The sequence below is a fragment of the Eubalaena glacialis genome, chromosome 12 (assembly GCF_028564815.1).
Source record: "Eubalaena glacialis isolate mEubGla1 chromosome 12, mEubGla1.1.hap2.+ XY, whole genome shotgun sequence".
NCBI lineage: Eukaryota > Metazoa > Chordata > Mammalia > Artiodactyla > Balaenidae > Eubalaena > Eubalaena glacialis.
The window spans coordinates 44,826,696-44,851,638 of NC_083727.1; the positions used below are offsets into that span (position 1 = coordinate 44,826,696).

The following is a 24,943-nucleotide window of genomic DNA, read 5'->3' on the forward strand; positions in this document are numbered from 1 at the left end:
AAGCCCACACGCCTAGAGCCCGTGCTCCGCAACTACTGAAGCCTGCACGCCTAGACCCCGTGCTCCGCAACAAGAGAAGCCACCGCGGGCTTCCCTGGTGGCTCAGTGGTTGAGAGTCCGCCTGCCAATGCGGGGGACACGGGTTCGAGCCCTGGTCCGGGAGGATCCCACATGCCGCGGAGCAGTTGGGCCCGTGCGCCACAACTGCTGAGCCTGTGCTCTGGAGCCCGTGAGCCACAACTGCTGAGCCTGCGTGCCACAACTGATGAGGCTCACGTGCCTGGAGCCCGTGCACCGCAACAGGGAGTGGCCCCCACTCGCAGCAACTAGAGAGGGCCCGCGCGCAGCAGCGAAGACCCAACGCAGCCAAAAATAAATAAATAAATTTATTAAAAAAAAAAGAGAAGCCACCGCAATGAGAAGCCTGCACACTGCAACGAAGAGTAGCCCCCGCTCACTGCAACTATCGAAAGCCCGCTCGCAGCAATGAAGACCCAACACAGCCATAAATAAATAAATAAATTTATAAATAAATAAAATTAAAAAAAAAAAGATAAAAGCAACTTATTATGTACAAGGGAACTCCCATAATACTATCAGCAGATTTTTCAGAAGAAACCTTGGGGACCAGAAGGAAGTGGGATGATATACTCAAAGTGTTGAAAGAAGAAAACTGCCAATCAAGAATAATCTACCAAGTAAAACTGTCCCTCAGAATTGAAGGAGAGTTAAAGAGTTTTCCAGATAAACATATGCTGAAGAAGTTTATCACCACTAACTGGCCTTAGAAGAAATGTTAAAGGGAGTTCTTCAAACTGAAATGAAAGGATGCCAATTAGTAACGTGAGAACATATGAAAGTATAAAACTCACCGGTAAAGGTAAATATACACTTAAATGCAGAATACTCTAATATTGTAACGGTGGTGGGTAAATCACTTATAACTCTAGTATAAAGGTTAAAAGAAGACAGTATTAAAAAATAACTACACAATAATTTTTAATACATACACAATGTAAAAAGACATCCAAGTTTTCAAAATTTCCTGCTCATCAATACTTCCTCTGAAAACCAGTGAAGAATTTCTCCACCCAAATTAAGATATATACCAAAAAGAAGACAACATGAGATTCATGTTGCAGAGGGGACCCACCCCATGAGAGAAAAGACGAGTAAGTCAACAGCCATACCGTAGATCTAGATTATAACCAGTCAAAGGCTTTGGCAGGTTCCTCTTCAAGAAGATGAATTGTTAAGAATGTCTTATTAAGAACATCTTGTTTGAATGGATTAAGAGACTTACATAACTGAGTGAGAGTTTGGTTGGTAATTAGTGATAAATGTATAGGAAACTAAGCAAATAAAGCAAAAAGGCTGTTATTAATCCTAGAGATAACAAAAAGTTGCACACAAACTGAAAGTAATCATAGTATATGACACGGTTCAGCTGTCAATAGCTTTTGCCTCGTTAAAGTATGCAAACACAATATTCATTCAATTAAAATCACAACATATCTATATTGGAAGGCTGGAGGGACAAGCAGTTTGTATGTGTTGGTGGTGGATGGTACATGTGAGAGGTAGATGAGTGATGCATCTACAAGTCAAGGAATGCCAAGGGTTGCCTACAACCACCTGAAGCTAGGGGAGTGGCATGAGACAGTTTTTCCTTGGAGCCTCCAGAAGGAACAGAGACCCTGCTGACACCCTGTTTGCAGATTTCTAGCCTCCAGAACTGTGAGAGAATCAACTTCTGTTTGTTTTAAGCCACCTAGTCTGTGTTACTTTGTTACGGCTGCCCTAGCAATAATACACCGTCGTTCAAGAATCTGACTTGTCATCACTGCCATCTTGTATGCACCATCTTCCTGCTGCTGCCTGAACACGTGGTGACTCCCATTTATTTTAAAGAAATCCTCTAAGATTTTGACACCACCACATGCAAAAGGGCAAAGAATTACCTGTGACAGTAAGTTTAAAAAGTGAGGGATACTTTAACAATGGCAAAAACGGTAATCAAATTGCTAAATCTTGCCACCCTGATGTTAGTAAGATACCAAAACCAAAATAAGGCCGACCTTAAGGTGCTAGGATACATGAAACAGTATTTTACTTTCTATTATGGTTTCCTCAGTAAGGTTAATATTTACCCAAGATTCCCACTTTTTAATGCTTTATCAGAATTTCTCTCTTTTACAATATGCTATTTCAAGGTTTTGCTGAAGTTGCCTTTTTAAAACAGTGAATGAACTGTTCTTGATTTTATTCTGGGTGCCAACTGGAAATAATGTGCTGCAGAATTTATTCCACTCAGCCCTGGAAACCTGAAATGTAATCATTAATCACAGACACATACTGTTTCCTAATGAAAAAACGACGCTTCCTAATATATTTTAGGAACAAGAACACTGAACACTAGAATTATGGAATAAGCAAGCCACCTCAAAGAGTGAAGCAGTCCCCTCACTGGAGATATTCAAGAAGAGGGATATTAAGAAGGGATTCTCTGAAAAGGAATCATGTGTTTATCACAATGTTAGGCAGAGTTTTCAAATTATAAATAACAAGCTATTAATAGATTGTGGAATGAATATAAGGGGTTGTGACAAGCATATTTTTAGTGGAATTTAATGGCATGGAATAGGAAATAGCAGAGTGCAAAGCATGACTTAAATGCAAGAGCTGATTCACACAACTTCTACTTATATATTTACATATGTAGAGTTAAAGTTATGTGTATATTGGGTTGTGATGTAAACTTTACTTCTTACTGTGGGTCACAGTCAAAAAAGGTTTGAAAGCCACTGTCTTAGAGGGTAAATGTGCCACCAAACAAGCAGCCCATCAGATGCATCCTGTAGGCAGAGAGGACCCAGGCCTGCTTCAGTGCGTGGAGCTAGGTTGAGACTGGGTTGCCCCAAACACTTTCCAGCAGAGGATCTGGAGCCAACCATGAGGGAAAATCCATCATGAGTTCATTAGGAAGGAACCCAGACCACCAGAGAAGTTCAGAATGTTCAAAGAGGCCAGTAGACAGTGTATGACAGAGGCAGATGTGAAACACCAAATGGGTCCACACAGTCAATTCAAGAACGAAAAGTAATTTGTCACTGTGTAGAAAAAGAACAAGAAAACATTTCTCATCCCCCAAAACATTTGTTTGGCTTTGAAGCCATTTATTTTCAAGAGAGGCAATGAAATAATACCTATGAACAGCACCTTGTACCAATAATGTTTATTTTATTTCATGTCCTGGGGACACAGTTTTAAAGAGTACTTCTTAATTTGGCAACAAAGTGGAAAAAGTCAGTTTAGGATTTTTCTTTGTGAATCATAAAAAATTTGGAGGATGTGCTATTTGCCATAAAATAGAATTAATGGATAAAGTAAATTTAGATTAAATTATGAGCCAAACTTGTGAGCTATCTTCAACATGCCGTGGGCATTAAATACTTCCCCGAGTTTTAGATCTAGAGTCATATGGAAAATAAAAGCTGACCCCACCCCAAAGGCTGAATGTAATCACATCTTCTTTAACCAAGTGACAGGCTATGATAGAAAAGCAAAGAGTAAAAGATTCAAACTGGCTTTAGTAATAGTGTAAAATCTTTCCCATGTCAACAGGTTCTCCAAAGAAGGCAAAATAGTAAGCTCCATATGGTTTTTCAAAATTATGGCCCAAAGTTTAGGGCAGAAAGATATTAAAGTTAATATAAAATTTTAGCAATATGTGTGGATTTATTCTTAACTCTCCCTTTCCTTAGATTTTTTTTCTTGGAATAGTGTATTCCCTGTAATTGAATCACAGAAATAAACTAAAAATTGCACATTAAATTGTTACAAACCCAAATTGCCATCCACACCTCATCAAGAATCTTTTTTTTTTTTTTTTTTCAACTTAAGAAGAAATAGCACGATTCTCTCAAGCTGATACTTTCCTCCTGGAGTGATGCCTACATGATGTTTCATTTTGGCTTCACATCCAGAAAGTCATTTGAGGACACCCAAGTGGCTCTTTTAGCACTTTTTTTCTTCTCACTCTTCTTGTTGTTATTCATTTATTTATTGTGATAAGCTTACTTTAATTAAATCTGACATTCTTTGAACTTTCCTTCTACATTTTCCTATCATCCACAGAAACTATGTCTGTTGTACTTGAAAGCGTATTTTATATTGGATAAAATGTTTTTTATCCTGGTGATGACATTTTTTAAAGTCACAGTACACTTCTAGCAAACAGGAGGTAGCTAAAAATAATGCTGGAGAGACATGAACTCAACATCTCCTCTTGGGTCCACAGGCACTTCAAACTCAGTCGATCCAAAACCAAACCCTTTATTAGTACTCTCCAAGAGTTCCAAGTGTTGCGACCTCATTGAAAGGTCCCATGCCTCTCAGCATCCCATAAAAGAAAGTTCTTAGTCCTTCTTGCCCTCAAATATCATTGTCAAGTCTTATATTGGGTCGGCCAAAAAGTTCATTTGGGTGTTTTCCGTAAGATCTTATGGAAAAACCCGAACAAAGTTTTTGGCCGACCCAATACACGCTAATCCTTAAACCTTTCTGGAACCCATCATTTCTTTGCATTCTCAGAGCCTCTATTCCAGGCTGTCATCTGGATAAACACAAAAGGCCTAACTGGTCTTCCTGGTTTGACCTCTGCAATCTACTCTCCACATATGACCAGAGGTTCTTCCTAAAACACCAATCTGTCACATGGAGAAACCAGCAGCCACTTTGCGTCTCCTGATGAGAGAACAGCCACCACCTATGCTTGTGTCAAAGTGATCAAAACTGAGCTGGAGCAAGCCTCAGCACCCAGCTGTCAGTTCCTAGGAAATGCCAAGGATGGAGGAACTCACTGAGCTGCATCTTGAGCCTGCAATCAACAACATCCAGACTGTGGGAAGCTGAGCAGGTCAAAGGGCCCAGATTCTTCCACAGATAAATTGTAACAAAAATAAAGGGATGGAGGGGAAACTGCAGATAAAAAAGACTTAAAAAACATTTTAAAAATGAGCAAGACTAAACTTGTGCCTAGGGATGCACACTTGAATGAACTATAAAGAAACACAAGGACGTGACCGATGACCCTGGAAGTCAGGGTAGTCTTTGTAGGGACAGAGGGAGCTGTGATTGGGACGAGGCTTACGAGGGGCTTCCCAGGGTGGCTGGCAACATTCTATTTCTGGAGCTGTGCTGTGGTTACCAGGGCGTTTGCTTTAAAATACCTTACTAAGCCACACGTTTGTTCGTATGGTGTTCTACTTTTATTTTACAATGAAAAAGTTAAACACACACACACACACACACACACACACACAAATCGGACCATGTTGCTGCCCTGTTAAAACCCTTCAATGGCCTCATAGTTCTTGTAAGAAAAAGTCCAAACTCCTTCACATGGTGGACAAGGCCTTGTGGCATCTGGCTCTCTACTCAAAGCCTCAATGCTTGCTTGTCTCCTCCCTACATTAAATTTTCAGTTCCTCAAAAGCATTCTGCTTCCTTCTGTCACGGCCTCTGAACTTCAGTTATTTCTGCTTGGAACAATCAAACATGCTCTCTTTCCCCTTCACTTGGCTGATTCCTATTTGTCCTTCAGGCCCCAGGAGGAAAGCCTTCCCAGCGCTCCAGTGTTGGGCATCCTGAAGTACCTCTCTGTCTTCCCATTACACACTATACTTTCTCAATCACAGCCTTTATCATCTGCATTAATATAGTCTATTAGTTCATATTTTCCATAGATCAACAAGATGTATTAACTTGCCCTCAAATTTTTATATCCCAATACCTAGCACAATGCCTAGACAAAAACCAAGTCCCATGCTTCATAACACCCTTCTCTTTACTATTTAATTCTTAGCGTGCCTCAGATCACATGGGGGACTTGTTCTTTGGCCTACTCCAAATGATCGTGATTCACTGAGTCTGGGCCAGGCCCAGGAATCTGTGTTTTTAAGAATACCTATGTGATTCTGATGAAAGAACCATACTTTGAGAAAGTGTCCCACATCCAATCAATCTCTTTGTAGATTCTCTGTCCTACATCTCTCTCTCTTTTTTTTTTTTTTCATTTTTTGGCCGCACCGTGCGCCATGCGGGACCTTAGTTCCCCGACCAGGGATCGAACCCATGGCCCCTGCAGTGGAAGCATGGAATCTTAACCACTGGACCGCCAAGGAGGTCCTGCCCTAAATGTCTCAGATTCATTCCTTCTTTTCCCCACTCTCACTGACTTAACTGTGGTCTTCATTTCCCCCCTAGACTACAAAAAGCTTCCACCTGGTTCCCCTACTCCTGATTCCTCTCCTCCAACCCCTCCACACACAAAGCTTCTAAACACAGGCTTATGTGGGAAACACAATCACCTGGCCCCTGACTATGGTTCCTCCTGCTGTCCTAAGCCAGCATGTTGACACTGGAAAGAAAAAGGAAGGATGGATGAGAGAGACTGTGTTAAACGTGGCTAAAACATGTTCTCTTGATGGATACAGCAGAAGGAAATGAAGAAGTAAGCCATTCTGAAGGTAACTAAGGTAAAAAGAACTATGCAGCTTTACAAGAGACTCCACGACATACTCATGTCACTACTATTCTCCAGTAGTTATATATATCTCTCTATATAGCATTAGTAAGAACTTAATGTCAGCAAGGCCCTACGTCTTTAGTGGTAGTAGAACTAAATACGTATCTCACTTAACAGACAAAGACAACTTTTAAAAAACAATTGTAAAGCGTTATTGGAATAGAATACAGATATATATGCAGCACTTGCTAACTAACATCTTCCCTCAAGATACAGGGCAAGGAAGGCACAAAATTTAAACAACATGCTTAGCAAGTTGTTTTTTTTTTTTTTTTTGAATTTTATTTATTTTTTTATACAGCAGGTTCTTATTAGTCATCAATTTTATACACATCAGTGTATACATGTCAATCTCAATCGCCCAATTCATCACACCACCATCCCCACCCCCCCGCGGCTTTCCCCGCTTGGTGTCCATACGTTTGTTCTCTACATCTGTGTCTCAATTTCTGCCCTGCAAACCGGTTCATCTGTACCATTTTTCTAGGTTCCACATATATGCGTTAATATACGATATTTGTTTTTCTCTTTCTGACTTACTTCACTCTGTATGACAGTCTCTAGATCCATCCACGTATCAACAAATGACTCAATTTCGTTCCTTTTTATGACTGAGTAATATGTAAGAGCCAGACTGTAAAGTCGGTGTGGAACTTACTACATTCATATCTTTGTGGTATACATGGGGTGAGGGGCACAGGCTTAGAATCCCATCAGAAGGGGGATGAGGGTGCCTCTGGCCTTAAGCAGAGCTCCCTCAGACAACTCTGCAAGCCCACGTTGCATGTTTTATTAAAAAGGCAACAAGTGACACTAGAGGAACAGGATAGGAGAGAGCATTGCTCATCATGGAGACAGCTGAGGGTTGCACCAGTACTGCATGTTAGACTCAAACAACAAACAGATCCCACAAGAAAACTAATGTTGCATTTCTTTCCAGCTGTGTATGTCTAGAGGTGTTATAAATAGTCTCACATTTGTTGTTAGAAAGAAGCGTTATTAAAACTATTTTATCCTCACTCAATTTGAAATAGATGGAGAGGAGTTTGCTTGGTGTGTATGAAAACCTGCACTGAGATGCTCAGCTAACCCACACACCTGACCTGGCCTCTCCCTGAGCAACTCCTCACCTGCTGTCTCCTGACACCAATCCTTGCCCAGTGTCTTCATCTGCAACGATGCTGGCAACAACCTGCTTATTAAATGGCATAAAAGAAGGAAATTCCCAACAGCCAGGTTCCTAACACATGTGTTTCTGTAAATATTAAAGAATCTGAACATCATAAAAAGCCTTGCTGTCATCAGTTTTAGCCTTCTGTTTCCAAGGGTCTGCAGCAGGGTAAAAGCAGTAACTTTCTTCAGATCACAGAATGAAAGGAACAGAGAGAAAAAGAGGCAGAAAGAGGAGGGGGAAGGGCAGAAGGAAGAGAAAGCATGAAGGAGAAAAAGCCAGGGGAATTGGGGGTTGGGTTTTCTGAGAGCCTGCATTTGTTTCACGGGGCCACTGGATTTGCTGCCTTGAATCCAATGGATTCCGGGTGCACTCCGGGCTACGCCTCCCGGTCTTCACCACTGTAAAGTCAGGAGAGGAAAACCTTATCTTTTTTGCTCCCGGTGCTGTGGCTCCACATGTTGGGGCCCAGCTACATCCTCCCCCACTTTGATTCCCAGCCTTAACATGCAATTTACAGAAATAAGAAGCCTGTGAAACAGCTGTAGGGAACTGCATTTGGAGCCCAGCACGCCACGCTGAGAAACATGGGCGCACTCTTCATTTTGGAACGTACAGGAATGAAACTGATTGGTTCATTTCGATCTGCCAGGGGCTTTTCTTTCTCCTTTTTTCCCCTTACTTTATTATTTTTTTAATATTTTATTTTGCAAATAGGCCCTCACATGTCACTCTCCAGAAGTTTGCAATCCACAGGCAAGGGAATTAATACAAGGTCTGTTGCGAATAAAATTATAATTACTTCTCTGTCCAAAAGTTCAACTTTCTTTGTTTCCCTCATCAGTTCTGAATTCCTGTAGCTGACTGGCACCAACGCAAGAGTGAAGTAATTTCTTTCCTCTGTGATTTATTTTCTGATGATAAGTAAGCAAAAATACTATAAAGAAAGGGAAAAGAATGATGCAAAATGAGTACTTCTCAAAAACACAACTCCAGAGTGAAAGTAGGTAAAATGGAGTCCTGTGTGTCAAGAAACTTAAGAATAAAGCTACATGGTCATATCTATTTCTGTGTAATAAAAATAAACTTTTTAGTAAAACTATGTGTCAGGAACATAATGCTAAGAGCTTTACATGCATTATCTCATTTAATCCTTGGAACAACATATTTGCATGGGAAGAATCATCCACATTTTAAAGATAAAGAAAATGAGGTTTACCCAAGTTAAAAAAAACCTGCTAAAGCCTAATAAAATAGCAGAGTCAAGATGCAAGTGCACCTCTGCCTCCAAGGACTGCTATGCTAGGCCCCTTCTCCAGGCTTTACAAGGTTTAGACAAAAGCCTTGAAAAGCCCACTGCTCAGAAATGCACGTTGGATAACTATGTGCTGTCAACAGAGGTTGAACAACAAATCTTTTCTGTTACAATCACTGTTCAATGCATTCATCTCTTCATAGTAAGTGAGATATGGTCAACTTACCTTTATCTTTCTTAAGTGATTCAGGTGTGTAGTGTTTTCCAGTAATCATTTGAGTGAGTTTTTTATGTTTGTTTTTAGCTATATAGAAGATCACTGTAAGAACAGGCAGAGCAGTATAATACCCAAGCTCACAGAACCCATCAATCATGAGCTCAGCTGAGATACACAGTGTATAAAGAGGCTGCCCGATAGATACATGGTCATTTCATTTTTCTGCATATTCAAAATTCTACTGAAGGACTAAGCTAGACTAGGAAAAAAAGTGGCCTGCGGCTAAACAGTCCATCCCTTCTACCTCCACCCCGGTTTTAGTGAATTTCACTTTGGAGCATCTCCAGGGATGCTAGAGCATTCATTCATTGGGCAGAAATCTACCTGATACTGTGTTAAGTGCTGAGGGATACATGCATGAGCAAAACAGACCCGGTCCTGCCCTCAGTCTAGTCTAACATAAAAAAGCCAGCACTGTGCAATTCATCACACATGCAATGGAAGGATGTTCATGAAACTATTGTGCAGTTTCCTCATGAAAACTCCAGGAGAAATTTCTTTCTGATCCTTGGGTCAAGAGTAGTAGTTCTGTAGAGAAGCTGATCTACTTTTAATCCCATGGACACTCTATACTTCAAAACTAATTGAGCCTACTTTCTTTGCTGTTAAAAAAATTCAGGGCCCACCTGTGGCCCACTCACCCATGGGACATAAGATGCATTTCAGTAACTGTCTCATTGCTAGTCTAGCTGATGTCCCTTATCTTTTTCTTTCCTCCTTTCTTTCTCAGATATTTCTTATTTGAATATTGTTTTTTGTTTCCTTAATCTTTGGGGAAAAAGGTATAGTAGAAAAAAGTAAAAATAAATAAAAATATACACACGTATGAAAATTTTAGGAAAGTAGAGCAATGTCTGCTGACTCCAAAAACTCCAAAAATTTGACTTTTTGGAAATCTCTTCAATCTTGACTAAGAACTGTTTTTATTATTTTCCCACCTTAAAGTTTAAGCTCTTGGGGAAAAAAAGCTGATGGAGAATTTTTAGTTATTTGGAATCCAATAATGTTCTCTTTTTAATTATGTAAGGACTGAATGCAGAAAGCAACTATTTATAAATGAGAATACCCCCATGTGCCAACTGACGTACACAGAACTTGCTCTGGTGACTAGGTGATACTGTATTAAAAAAATGAATTGACTTTAAATGTAATAAAATGAATTTTCTATTGTTATCAGCTCTAGATTTATGACCTCAGCTCATTAAGCTTTCTTAAAGAAGTTGTCTGATTAAGTTCTAATCACGCTTTTATATAACACAGAGCCAACTATAACCCAAATCCTAGCTTTCATCAGGAAGATGAGATCTATAGGGGATTTAATTCAAAGGTCAGAGACATTATTGGTGATGCTGAAAATAATTTGCCATTTTTTATACAGGTTAAAATAATATCTTTTTAAATTTGATTTTTAGAACTAAGAACAGTTAAATTACTCTGTTACTTTTACTGTTATGAAGGATGTTATGAAGAATGCATGACATTAACAGAAGGCAGAAGAACAAAGGAGAGAGCTTCTGAGAGAGAATATGGGCATCTCCGCAAAAGCAGATACAGTATGTAGACATGTCTCATCTTTCTGTGGTGCCCAATCATCTGGGTACTCGCTGACACACAGAATTATAATGTCAAAAGAAGAAAGTTTTGCATGTTGTTATTTTTCAATCACCACCATCATCATTATCAATCTATGAGATTCCCTTTCCACTTTGTAGTACATTATATCAGATGAACACATAAGATCAGTATATCATTAGATAATATTTTCCATTTAAGTTTTCCAATGGCCCTAGACTCTTAAATAAGTGAATCTACAGGTGTGACCTTTTAGCTCTTTATTTACAAACTACTCAAATGGTATATGTACAACTGATTCACTTTGCTGTACACCTGAAACTAACACACTATAAATAACTATACTACAATAAAAATTAAAAGAAAAAAACCCAAAAAAACCCCAAAATACTCAAATGAAATGAATCACATTAATAAATCTGTATGCATGTATATCTCAGATGTACTTCTTTTGAATACCAGACAAAAGACACATCACTGTTACTTTCCCCTAAGCCGTCATGATTGGTGTTACCATCAGATTCTTATATGCCAAAAAAAGGGCCCAGGGGAGCATTGCTGAAAGTTTTAATGGAATAAAGCCAAAAGGAATATGTTATGGGTTAAACAGATGATCTAGTTTTGAAAGCAATTTGGACAAAGATAAGTAAAATCGCCAAATAAATCCCAAACAAATACTATTTCCTTACAGCCTACATACACCAAATTATAAACTAAACAGGATCTAAGTACTAAGCAAATATCAGTAACAATAATTATCATTATTCTCATTATTCTTATTTATTGAAGGCTTACTATTTGATAGGAACTGTGCTAAATACTTTACATTATCTCATTTAATCCTCAAATCTTTAAGTCATGAATAAAAACTAATAAGATACTCCAATAAAAATTATTTTAAAATATTTTTAAATAAATAAATAAATTAATTAATTAAAAAATCCAGATAGTCTTGAATTCTGCTCAATTGAAAAACAAAAAACTAATGAACCCCTACTATTAAGTGATCCTTACACTTAATTCTGAGCAGAGAATATAGTCCTAGCTTAGGTTTCAAATACCCAATGTTTGCAGCCCTTACCCTAGGTGCAAATTTTAAACTTACTGGGCTATTTTTTTCATCACTGAATCCCCAGCACCTAGCATGGTACATGACATACAACAGATGCTCAATAAATGTTTGTTAATTGAATAAGTGAGTGGACACAATTTAGTCACTGGTTTTCAAAGGAGTAGAAAGGATCCTCACGGAATATGGCAAATGTATTAAGTCTGATGAAGCCATTGTAGGAAGCTTTTTAAATTAATTAATTAATTAATCAAATTAATTGATTAATTAATCAATATTAATTATTGATCTCTTTTTTAATTACAAAATAATGGCTATATTTCACTGCACTGTACAATATATCCTTGCTGATTATTTATTTTATACATAGTATTTTTTTTAAAAAAACATCTTTATTGGAGTATAATTGCTTTACAACAGTGTGTCAGTTTCTGCTTTATAACAAAGTGAATCAGTTATACATATATGTATGTCCCCATATCTCTTCCCTCTTGCATCTCCCTCCCTCCCTCCCACCCTCCCTATCCCACCCCTCTAGGTGGTCACAAAGCACCGAGCTGATCTCTCTGTGCTATGCGGCTGCTTCCCACTAGCTACCTATTTTACGTTTGGTAGTGTATATATGTCCATGCCACTCTCTCACTTTGTCCCAGCTTACCCTTCCCCCTCCCCGTATCCTCAAGTCCATTCTCTAGGAGGTCTAGTAGGTCTGCATCTTTATAAATAAGAGTCAGTCTTTTATTTTCCTCTGAAACCAAATATAGGTGAACTATGTCCTAAGACGATGACAACGACCACAATACACTTCTCTGGGCACAGTGGGGACATATGATTTAGTTGATTTAAATAGGAACAGTTGAACTACCAAAACATTTAGCAGTGTTTTAAGTTGTCAAAAAGTGATTGATTATATTCAACTACAATTTAATAAAAATTTAAGGGTCTAGGGGTTGGGTGTGGTTGCTCTTAAAAAGTTAAAATTTCCATAAAATCATTTAAAAGTACAACCTAGTAACAGTGCTTGCCAAGACAAAAATGTTCCAGTAGCTCGACTTTTTATGCTAGGATCACTTCTGGAACTAGAAACCAGATGTAAAGGTAAATTCTCAATTTCTGACCTTCATCTTCTAAGAGGTCTAGGGAAAGAAGTCAACTGTTCAGCTCTATTAAATCACAGACTGGCTTTTGGGTTACTGGATAACGGCATAGAGGTACACCTATTTTTATCAATACTGCCATGAACAAAGTACTAGTCCTCTAATAAATTCCTACACAACTCCACAACCAGTAATTCTGAACTTGTAGAACCTATGAAAATGATCATTTTTATTTATTTTCCTCATCATAGGAGTCTAATCCTCTCTAATGACAGCATTCATTTAAGTTGGTATTTATATGCCTGAATGTTTTATATTATCATAATACAATTGCACTGGTCCTGTGAATTCTCTTAATGCGATTGTATTTGTACTAAAAAAATCTCCATTAAAAAGTGGTACTTCACAGTTAGCTACTCTTTCATGAAGTGAAACAGATGGCTCTCTGGAACATTTTCATCCGTATCTTATTCTGTCAAATTTCACTTATCTATCTAAAACAAAAAGGACTTTAAAAGTACCCTTATAGACAACAAAGGTTTTCTTCCCTAAAGTAAATATGGTTGCCACTTTTTAACTAACTGTACAATGTCAAGTGAGTAATTGTAACACTTGATAATAGAAACTTATAAGTCAAATATCCAATTTTCATACATCTTTATTTTCTTTCTTGGTGTCAGGAGTAGAATGAGGTTAGTCAAGAACAGAAACTATGGCATACACGGCTCAGCTTTGAAACAAATCAAATAAAAAGGTTCTTTCCAACCTAAAATATTGTAAGCTTCAAAATGATTATACATACCTCATAACAAGCCTTAAAAAAATAAGCTCTGATACGGATTTAATGTCAACTCTTCCAAAATCTTTTTCGTTTAGAAATTCCAGAAACTCCTTCAAATTCTATAAGCAAACAACATTCTTTACCATACTGGCAGAAATTTAGGAAGTATTAAATTTACTTACCATACTGGCAGAATTCAGGAAGCTTGCAAGCTACCATTATTCACCCTTATGATATCTGAGATGTAACTCTTCACAACATTAAATGCATCACTGATTTTTCTAAGCATTTAAAAATGAGCTCTCTCCAACCCTATGACAAGTATCAGCCTACGTAATTTTAAAAGGATATTTCATAAAGTTTGTAATTTTTTTAGTGTAATTGGACCATGTGTATTAAAACACAGTTTAAATAAGAATACCCGCAGAATCCCTAGTTTAATTAATTCATCCCATACCTTTTGGAAGCAGGTACACACATTAATTATACACAAATAAAATAAATTTAAGCTAATCAAGAAGAGACAGGAAGTTTGTTCTCAAATCTTGAACTTCTGAAAGTAAATTATTACATAATTAGAATTCCTCACACAATTATACCACAACATTGGTTTTCCTACAGGTTTGGGCAATTTGCTGGTTACTGGATAAGATCTGATTTATAAAGTGTCAGTTAATCCTATCACATTTACTTTTGGCTCCTAATTGTCCTAAAATGCAAAGAAATCTTAATTGGCGGAAATCTCTTGCTGGTGAAAGGTTTTAACCACTTGGGGGTCAATCAGAACCTAAGGCCTGATGATGGTAATACAAGGCTGTTAAACAAGGGGGAAAGAAATCTCAACAATCAAGATGATACTATTTACTCAATGCAGTAAATTATTTTTTCTTTGGTTAGGTTCTACCTAAATATTTGTCTTCTAACTTTAAACATGGAAGTTACTAGGTCTTTTGAAACTAGGGACCATTCATAAGCCACTAACAACACAAATAACAAGTATCCTTTCCCCTTCACTCACACACACACACACACACACACACACACACACACACACACACACACACAAGTATGTGAAAATCTGGCCTCTGAGATTTCATTGACTATGAATTCATTTTTTTAAATTGCAGAGTTTAATACAGTAAGAAGAAAAAGACAAAAATCTACCAACTAGGCTGAGCTGCCATCCTCTCCATGTAGTCTTTGGCCATATCTCGGGCTTCAATGTTCTCAGGATACAGCACGCAGAACATGGCCAAGGCCCCCAAGTTGTTGCCGTAAATTTCATTCCAGCGGGCGCTGTACTCCTTGGGATCCCAGGGAGGGAGGTACTCCAAGGGGCTGGACAGCATGGTGTGCACGGCCTCAGTGAGCCGGGCAGCAATGTGCTCGTGGGAGCTGGCAGCCCTGAGCTGGAGCTTGGCCACCTCTGCCCTGGAGAAGTACAGCATTGGATGGCTGTCGTAGTTGGCATTCATAAAGGGAATCATGACTTCTGGGTTCTCGTCGGTGACGTAGGCTGACACAAAGCAAAATAAATATATGAAAAACACACTGGGAGCCCCCCGTGTGTGAGTCCTCATCGTGGCATCAGATCTCCAAATCTCCAAGGCAGCCAAACCATCTTCGAAAGATCCTACAGGACGGAAAAGAGAAGAGGAGGATATGTCAACCAGGGGACCATGGTGAAGTAGGAAATACGTGGTAGGTAGTGACCTTGTTTACTATGAAAATTAAGCTTATGAATTTTTAGACTTTTCAAAAATACAGCAAAAATTTGCACTAGGAAGAAACTAAAACCTAATCATTTAATTAAGTCATTAATTAATTACACATGATAACAACAGACATATTCATTGTGGAAAACAGAAACTTTGGACTTGGGAAAACAGTATAATATCTGCTCAAGTAGAGAAGAAAAACTCTTGTTGGCATTCTTCTCACATTTTATCACACAAAAAACGTTTTGATTTTATGGTATTTTTGGACATTAATATGAAAACCACAGTAACCAAAAGCTTGTGATGAAATATCGTCTGGGAATCTGAATGGACGTTAGGGGAAAAAAAAAAAAAGAAAATCCTGTCTTAATACAGCCTCCTTCACTCTAAATTCTCCCCTCTTCTCAGCATTCTCCATTCTGAACCAGGGATTAGGATCAATACATCTATATGAATGTGAGCAGACAAAATATTATGAGTAAGGCTAAATATTCTCTTTGTGTCAGCAGAAGGTGGGGACAACAAAAGCAGGGTAAACATCTGCTAAGCCCATGCGTTCCCTGGGCTGACATCGGCAGGCGTGCAGGGCAAGATCAGACACGGGGCTGCGGGGACTAGAGACTGACATGCCTTCATTCAGAAAATAAAATTCCAGAATTAAAAGGCTGAAAGAACACGTGTGCATTTTCCCCTTGTTATTTGAAACTACTGTCTACTTTTTCATTTTGCATTCGGGATTTTGGTGTCATTCAGTAAGTCAGACATTTAAACCAAGTTCACAAATTTTCTTAACTGCTTAACTTTCTTGAAAATCCTTTTTTTCAGTGGCAGCTTTGCTCACAGGTTAGCAAGAATGTCTTTCAAAGTAGGAACATTAAAAAAAAAAAAAAAAAAAGAAAGAAAACCCTCAGCCTGGTCTATGTCCCACATCTGGGATAAAGCAGGCATAAAATCCCCCAGAGGAAAGTCAGGGAATTCTTAAAATTCCTCAGAGGGGAAAGGTTATAGAAAGCAGACCAGAAAAAGACAGTTTTATGTAAATAATGAACAGTAGTTTTCAATTATTCAACGGAGAAACTGATGGAGAAAAATCAACCTCTCCAGCTGAACACAAACTATTTTTCCAAGGAAAATCTGCCTCATCACATTCAGAAGAAAGAAAACTAAGGATTTAACACACATTGGAGAACAATCCATATTCTCAACTTGGTCTATCTCCAAGAGAAAGGCAACATGGCATCACTTGTAGATGCTGCCATAATCTCTAGTATTCTTTGTATTTCTGAACATGCTTTAGACTACATATATAAAACTCAGTGGCAGTGATTTTGTGAAGCAGTTTAGATTTACTTCAAGAGTAGAACCTGTAATGAATAAAAACAATTAACATAGCCATGCTAAATAAAACATATAAAATAGAAATAACTCTTGGACTCTACCCGTATTGTGTCTAGCACCCAAATCTTCAAGGCAACTGGCTGCCTCCTTCAAGGTCAGAGAGCTGGCCCAGAGTCTTCTGTGGTTATGTCTGAGGAGGGGTGTGGTCTCTGGCAACACAGAGACATGGCTGAGTCTGAAGTAATGCTCAGTCCCCACTGCCCCCACCCCGAGGTCTATTTTTTGCTCTTTTCAGAGAACAAGTGTGCTAATTTTTTTTTTTTTTAAAGCCTGCATATATTAAATCCCCAAAGGTCTAAGACTGGATGCAGCCATCAATGCAATTAGCACTGTGGTGGGTTGTAGGCACCCAGACTGAGGATGGCTTGGAAGTTTCTCCTTTAACTGACCTCTACGTGCATAGAATAGAACTGAAGATCTTCTCTCAACTACTGGGTTTTTGTTTGTTTGTTTGCTTGTTTGTTTTCCTTGTTTAAAAGGCTTTTAATATAAAGCAAATAATTTTTTGCCACATTGCCCAAACTTTTCATTATCAAATTGGCTGAGGCTTCTCAACGATTATCATTTCACAACAATATCTCCATTTTCACCTTCTTTAAATGAACTGGCCTAATAGATGTACCATTAAAACAGAGCTTCACTCTCAACATATGTTTAAGTTTGTATTCAAACAGTATGAAGAAAACAGGATCAGGGAATTCAGCCATAAAAGTGAATGGATTACTGATACATGCTACATCATAGATGCAACTAAGTGAAAGAAGTCAGACACGAAAGGCCACATATTGTATGGTTCCATTTATACAAAATGTCCAGCAGTGGCAAATCCATAGACACAGAAAATATTATACATTAGTGGTTGCCAGGGGTTTGGAAGAGAGGGAAATAGGGAATGACTGCTTAAAATGGGTGTAGGTTTCCTTTTGGGGTGATGAAAATGTTTTGCGTCAACTACTGGTTTTTAAGTGTGTAGCTCAAGTTCTAGGTGGGTAAGGGGGTGGCGTGGGTTATGGATGGTTGGGTTGGAAGCTATGTGGAAACTAGAATCTCCATCTCAGATTCTGTACACACATTCCCTAAAAGGGGCTAAAGCTGATTTGTTTTATTCTCTTTCTCCTGCCTTATGCATATCACCCTCCTATCCAGGTCTGGAGTCACTGAGATAGAGATGGCTGCTCCACAGTGACCCTCCCAATGCAGGACTGACTCAAGCTATGATCACAGCCACTTCTGCCACATTGCTTCCTGTTACATAGGACGTGCCTGAGGCTATTTAAACAAGAAGTGCTGCTCCTGAAGCACAGACCTCATTAAGATGTTGTTTTGGCAACCATGCCATCTCAATATGCCAACTGTTACCGAAGGTTCCCTAGTTACTGCTTCATAGTCACGTGAGGGTGTCAGGGCAGCAAGGCCTGAGTTACCGCACATTTGAAACATTCTTGTTGGAATACATGTGGGCCAGTGCAGAACCCACAGAAATTCTGCTGAACAATCATCTACGAAGAATGAGAAGAGAAGACCATGGCACTCAAAGTGGCACAAATTGTGCTGCTTTCCTCATAGCATACACACAACAAGCCCAGCCTCCACTCTCTGTAAGTTATTAATGCCTTTGTTGATCTACCTGAAGAGTTAACATCTCCTGTATTTGGCGGGTACCTGTACCACATCGGACTGTTTCAGCTGTTTATGCCACACCTCACAGAAGAGGGGACCACAGCTTCCTCTTTGCATCACAGGGATTAGCAGTGTGTGCCTGGCATGTAAAAGGCAGCTCACAGACGCTGGCTGAACTTGTGGGCCTAGGAGCTGATAGAGTGGATCTCATCACTGAAATGAGCAAGGAGAAACCTTATTCCTCCTTATTTGAAGCCAAAGCAAGTTTAGAATTTTTGAGAAAAAGTTTCTGCCAGGAAACGAACGGAGAAGAACACTCACGAGGCCTAGAAACTTCTGTAGCCAAAAACATATTCACTAGGTTTTGTTTGTTTTTTTTTAACATCTTTATTGGAATATAATTGCTTTACAACAGTGTGTTAGTTTTGGCTTTATAACAAAGTGAATCAGATATACATATACATATATCTCCATATCTCCTCCCTCTTGCGTCTCCCTCCCACCCTCCCTATCCCACCCCTCTAGGTGGTCACAAAGCACCGAGCTGACCTCCCTGTGCTATGCGGCTGCTTCCCACTAGCTATTTATTTCATATTTGGTAGTATATATAAGTCCATGCAACTCTCTCACTGTGTCCCAGCTTATCCTTCCCCCTCCCTGTGTCCTCAAGTCCATTCTCTATGTCTGCGTCTTTATTCCTGTCCTGCCCCTAGGTTCCTCAGAACCTTTTTTTTTTTTTAGATTCCATATAGATGTGTTAGCATACGGTATTTGTTTTTCTCTTTCTGACTTACTTCACTCTGTATGACAGACTCTAGGTCCATCCACCTCACTAAAAATAACTCAATTTCGTTTCTTTTTATGCCTGAGTAATATTCTATTGTATATATGTGCCACATCTTCTTTATCCATTCGTCTGTCGATGGACACTTAGGTTGCTTCCGTGTCCTGGCAATTGTAAATAGAGCTGCAATGAACACTGTGGTACATGACTCCTTTTGAATTATGGTTTTCTCAGGGTATATGCCCAGTAGTGGGATTGCCGGGTCATAGGGTAGTTCTATTTTTAGTTTTTGAAGGAACCTCCATACTATTCTCCATAGTGCCTGTATCAATTTACATTCCTACCAACAGTGCAAGAGGGTTCCCTTTTCTCCACACCCTCTCCAGCATTTATTGTTTGTAGATTTTTGGATGATGGCCATTCTGACTGGTGTGAGGTGACACCTCATTGTAGTTTTGATTTGCATTTCTCTAATGATTAGTGATGTTGAGCATCCTTTCATGTGTTTGTTGCCAATGTGTATATCTTCTTTGGAGAAATGTCTATTTAGGTCTTCTGCCCATTTTTGGATTGGGTTGTTTGTTTTCTTGATATTGAGCTGCATGAGCTGCTTATAAATTTTGGAGATTAATCCTTTGTCAGTTGCTTCATTTGCAAATATTTTCTCCCATTCTGAGGGTTGTCTTTTCGTCTTGTTTATGGTTTCCTTTGCTGTGGAAAAGCTTTTGAGTTTCATTAGATCCCATTTGTTTATTTTTGTTTTTATTTCCATTTCTCTAAATGGAGGAGGGTCAAAAGGATGTTGCTGTGATTTATGTCATACAGTGTTCTGCCTATGTTTTCCTCTAAGAGTTTTATAGTGTCTGGCCTTACATTTAGGTCTTTTTTTTTTTTTTTTAATGGGAAATTTGTATGGGGCAGCTTAATTTTTTTTTTAATTAATTAATTAATTTATTTTATTTATGGCTGTGTTGGGTCTTCGTTTCTGTGCGAGGGCTCTCCCCAGCTGTGGCAAGCTGGGGCCACTCTTCATCACGGTGTGTGGGCCTCTCACTATCGCGGCCTCTCCCGTTGCGGAGCACAGGCTCCAGACACGCAGGCTCAGTAATTGTGGCTCACGGGCCCAGTCACTCCGCGGCATGTGGGATCTTCCCAGACCAGGGCTCGAACCCGTGTCCCCTTCATTGGCAGGCAGATTCTCAACCACTGCGCCACCAGGGAAGCCCTACATTTAGGTCTTTAATCCATTTTGAGTTTATTTTTGTGTATGGTGTTAGGGAGTGTTCTAATTTCATTCTTTTACATGTAGCTGTCCAGTTTTCCCAGCACCACTTATTGAAGAGGCTGTCTTTTCTTCATTGTATACTCTTGCCTCCTTTATCAAAAATAAGGTGACCATATGTGCATGGGTTTATCTCTGGGCTTTCTATCTGGTTCCATTGATCTATATTTCTGTTTTTGTGCCAGTACCATACTGTCTTGATTACTGTAGCTTTGTAGTATAGTCTGACGCCCAGGAGCCTGATTCCTCCAGCTCCGTTTTTCTTTCTCAAGATTGTTTTGGCTATTCAGGGTTTTTTGTGTTTCCATACAAATTGTAAATTTTTTGTTCTAGTTCTGTGAAAAATGCCATTGGTAGTTTCATAGGGATTGCATTGAATCTGTAGATTGCTTTGGGTAGCATAGTCACATTTTCACAATGTTGATTCTTCCAATCCAAGAACATGGTATATCTCTCCATCTGTTGGTATCATCTTTAATTTCTTTCATCAGTGTCTTATAGTTTTCTGCATACAGGTCTTTTGTCTCCTTAGGTAGGTTTATTCCTAGGTATTTTATTCTTTTTGTTGCAATGGCAAGTGAGAGTGTTTCCTTAATTTCTCTTTCAGATTTTTCATCATTAGTGTATAGGAACGCAAGAGATTTCTGTGCATTAATTAATTTGGTATCCTGCTACTTTACCAAATTCATTGATCAGCTCTAGGAGTTTTCTGGTAGCATCTTTAGGATTCTCTATGTATAGTATCATGTCATCTGCAAACAGTGACAGCTTTACTTTTCTTTTCCGATTTGGATTCCTTTTATTTCTTTTTCTTATCTGATTGCTGTGGCTAAAACTTCCAAAACTATGTTGAATAATAGTGGTGAGAGTGGACAACCTTGTCTTGTTCCTGATCTTAGTGGAAATGGTTTCGGTTTTTCACCGTTGAGAATGATGTTAGCTGTGGGTTTGTCATATATGGCCTTTATTATATTGAGGTAAGTTCCCTCTATGCCTACTTTCTGGAGGGTTTTTATCATAAATGGGTGCTGAATTTTGTTGAGTTTTTTCTGCATCTGTTGATATGATCATATGGTTTTTCTCCTTCAATTTGTTAATATGGTTTATCATATTGATTGATTTGCATATTATTCACTAGGTTTTCAAAAAAAAAAAATGAAAGAGGTAAATAAATTAAACTTAACTAAAGTCTAACCCAAACTTGCTTTAGCCTGATCACCCAAAGGGAGACTTAATTCCCATCTACCATCTTAAATCTGTCTAGGAAATTTCATCGAAAAGCCCCTATATCCAGGCTTTGGGTTTGGGTTTCCCCTTTAACCTTCTACCTTTGGCATTCTGTATATCCTCTCTGTAAAGAGAAGAGCTAAAATTAGGTGGACAAAGCAACTGACAGAGGAATAATCTCCAAAATATACAAGCAGCTCATGCAGCTCAATATCAAAAAAACAAACAACCCAATCAAAAAATGGCCAGAAGACCTAAATAGACATTTCTCCAAAGAAGACACACAGATGGCCAACAAACACATGAAAAGATGCTCAACATCACTAATCATTAGAGAGATGCAAATCAAAATCACAATGAGGTAGCACCTCACACCAGTCAGAATGGCCATCATCCAAAAATCTACAAACAATAAATGCTGGAGAGGGTGTGGAGAAAAGGGAACCCTCTTGCACTGTTGGTGGGAATGTAAATTGATACAGCCACTATGGAGAACAGTATGGAAGTTCCTTAAAAAACTAAAAATAGAACTACCATATGACCCAGCAATCCCACTACTGGGCATATACCCTGAGAAAGCCATAATTCAAAAAGATACATGTACCCCAATGTTCACTGCAACACTATTTACAAGAGCCAGGACATGGAAGCAACCTAAATGTCCATCGACAGATGAATGGATAAAGAAGATGTACTACATAGATACAATGGAATATTACTCAGCCATAAAAAGGAATGAAATTGGGTCATTTGTAGTGATGTGGATGAACCTAGAGTCTGTCATACAGAGTGAAGTAAGTCAGAAAGAGAAAAACAAATATTGTATATTAACGCATATATATGGAATCTAGAAAAATGGTACTGATGAACCTATTTGCAGGGCAGGAAAAAAGACACAGACGTAGAGAACGGACTTGTGGACACGGGGGGAAGGGGAGGGTGGGATGAATTGAGAGAGTAGCATTGACATATATGCACAACTATGTGTAGTGGGAAGCTGCTGTATAGCACAGGGAGCTCAGCTTGGTGCTCTGTGATGACCTAGAGGGGTGGGATGGTTGGGTGGGGGAGTCGGGGGGGGATTGGGGGGGTGGGAGGGCGGCTCAAGAGGGAGGGGATATATGTATACGTATAGCTGATTCATTTTGTTGTACAGCAGAAACTAGCACAGCATTGTAAAGCAATTATACTCCAATAAAAAAAATTAGGTGGACAGGTTTTATGCTAATTTTATGTACTTATTTCAATGCACATTAGAAAAAACTATAACTATCACATCAAACCTGAGATTTCAACAGATAAATTTCCTGTTTAAAATACATTTAAGTTTAAAAGTAATTTAAAAAGAAAAGTAAATGGATAAAGCAAAAACCGTTGAAGGTGGTGCCTGAATGACTAAAGTTTGGAAGATGCTGAAAATGGTGAGTGAAACAATGGCCATTAAAGGCTAATGAGTTTACCAAAATGACCAACCTTGGCTCTCTGGCTCCCCCTACCACAACACACACACACACACACACACACACACACACACACACACACACCTTGCACAAATTAAGTCTGTACTTTCAGATGTCTGCGGATGATCTCTCAAGCCATTCTCCCCCTGGTTCGTTGTGCTGCAAACACAGCAGAGTGCTGCCACCTCCCTTAAAACTTTAAGCTGCCCTTGGCCCAGTTCAAGAGCATGGAACTCTCAATACGGCAAAATCGTGAGCTCCCCTCAGCAGCTGCCTAAGAGTACCCAGTTTACCCACAATTCAATTCTCAGGATGGTTCTGAATGACCTTATTAAGCCTCATTTCCCCTAACAGTCTTTCTCTTCTCTTCTCCACTAGTTTTCCTAATCCAGTTTTCCTTCTTATTTTTTGGTCTCACTCTACACAGCTCAGAAAGCAAAACATTCCTAAATTTTGACCTAATCAGTGAATACAGTATAGTTGAGATAATTCAGATAGCAATTTAATCACTTCTCTGCTTGCATGCCTTACATATATCTGCAACAGCTCAACTGGCATTACGCTAAGGCCAAGCCAAATAATGCAAAAAGGACTTAACAAACTGCCTGAATTCCAATTATCTTAAGTAGGTCCTCACAAAGCAACAATAAGCCTAAAGTTGTTTTGCTTTAATTCTGGTTCCAACAAGCCACTACAGCTATTATGATTGCTGACACACAGAGAAATTTTGTGTGAAACGCTCTTCACGTATTTGATCTTTCCCTTTACAATAACTCAAGTGTGGTAAAGCAGTATTAAGAGTTAATCTAACAACATCTTAGCATAAACTTCAGAGTCAGAAAAACAACCTCAGTCTCCTAAACCCTAAACCAAGGTTCTTTCCTTTAGCCAAATTGTTAACATTCAACAACATTAAAGGTTCCATTTTTGTCATCCTTACACAAAGAAAGCACAGAAAGAGTATGCTGAGAAGGATCAAGAACTGAAAGCTATACGAGTACATCGAGTTTCAAAAATGAAATGGGTTTCCAAATAGTCTGGGCGATTTATAAATGAAACATACAGTAGTACAAAAGTTCTTTCAATTCCTCTGGCTTTAGAAATATACAAAGTATAAGGATAGAAGTAAGAAATCACCCTATAGAAAGTAAACCATGTCCCAAATTAAGATGGATTAAAAAACCCCTTAAAATACGCGCCAAGTCTAAGGAGCACAGCATTATGATTAACATTATGGGCGTGGAGTTGGGCAGGCATGAGTATAAGTCCCAGCTCTGCTGTCTACTAGTTTTGATCAACTGAGTTCTGCTCTCGGAACCCCCATTCTCTCATCCATAAAATGGTCCCAACTTCCTGAGGCAAAATAAATATTATGTGATGCACTTAGCATAGAACCTGACATGAAGAGCTTCATAAATATTTGTCATTTTTAATAAAAGGGAAGAAGTTTCAGACATGCAAGATGATATTAACCTACCCATAAAATATTTTATTTGAAAGAAACTAAATATTATAGTAAAAGAATAAGAACTAAAGATATCCACTGACTAGGGCAAGGTCATGCCACGTGTTAGAGACTTAGCTGAAACTAGAACACAAGGCTCCTGACTCTTTAAGGCATCATTCACAGTAAGCTCCACACT

At 38.8% G+C, this 24,943-nt stretch overlaps 1 protein-coding gene across 1 annotated transcript in view; it reads right to left on the bottom strand.

The window, feature by feature from the left end:
• Positions 1–24,943, bottom strand: part of DSE (dermatan sulfate epimerase) — a 68,253-nt gene that overhangs the window by 21,909 nt on the left and 21,401 nt on the right. The window contains exon 2 of the mRNA XM_061206939.1: positions 14,976–15,444. Within this exon, the coding sequence (XP_061062922.1) occupies positions 14,976–15,391 (416 nt within the window). The 5' untranslated portion in view covers positions 15,392–15,444. The remainder of the gene's footprint in view (positions 1–14,975; positions 15,445–24,943) is intronic.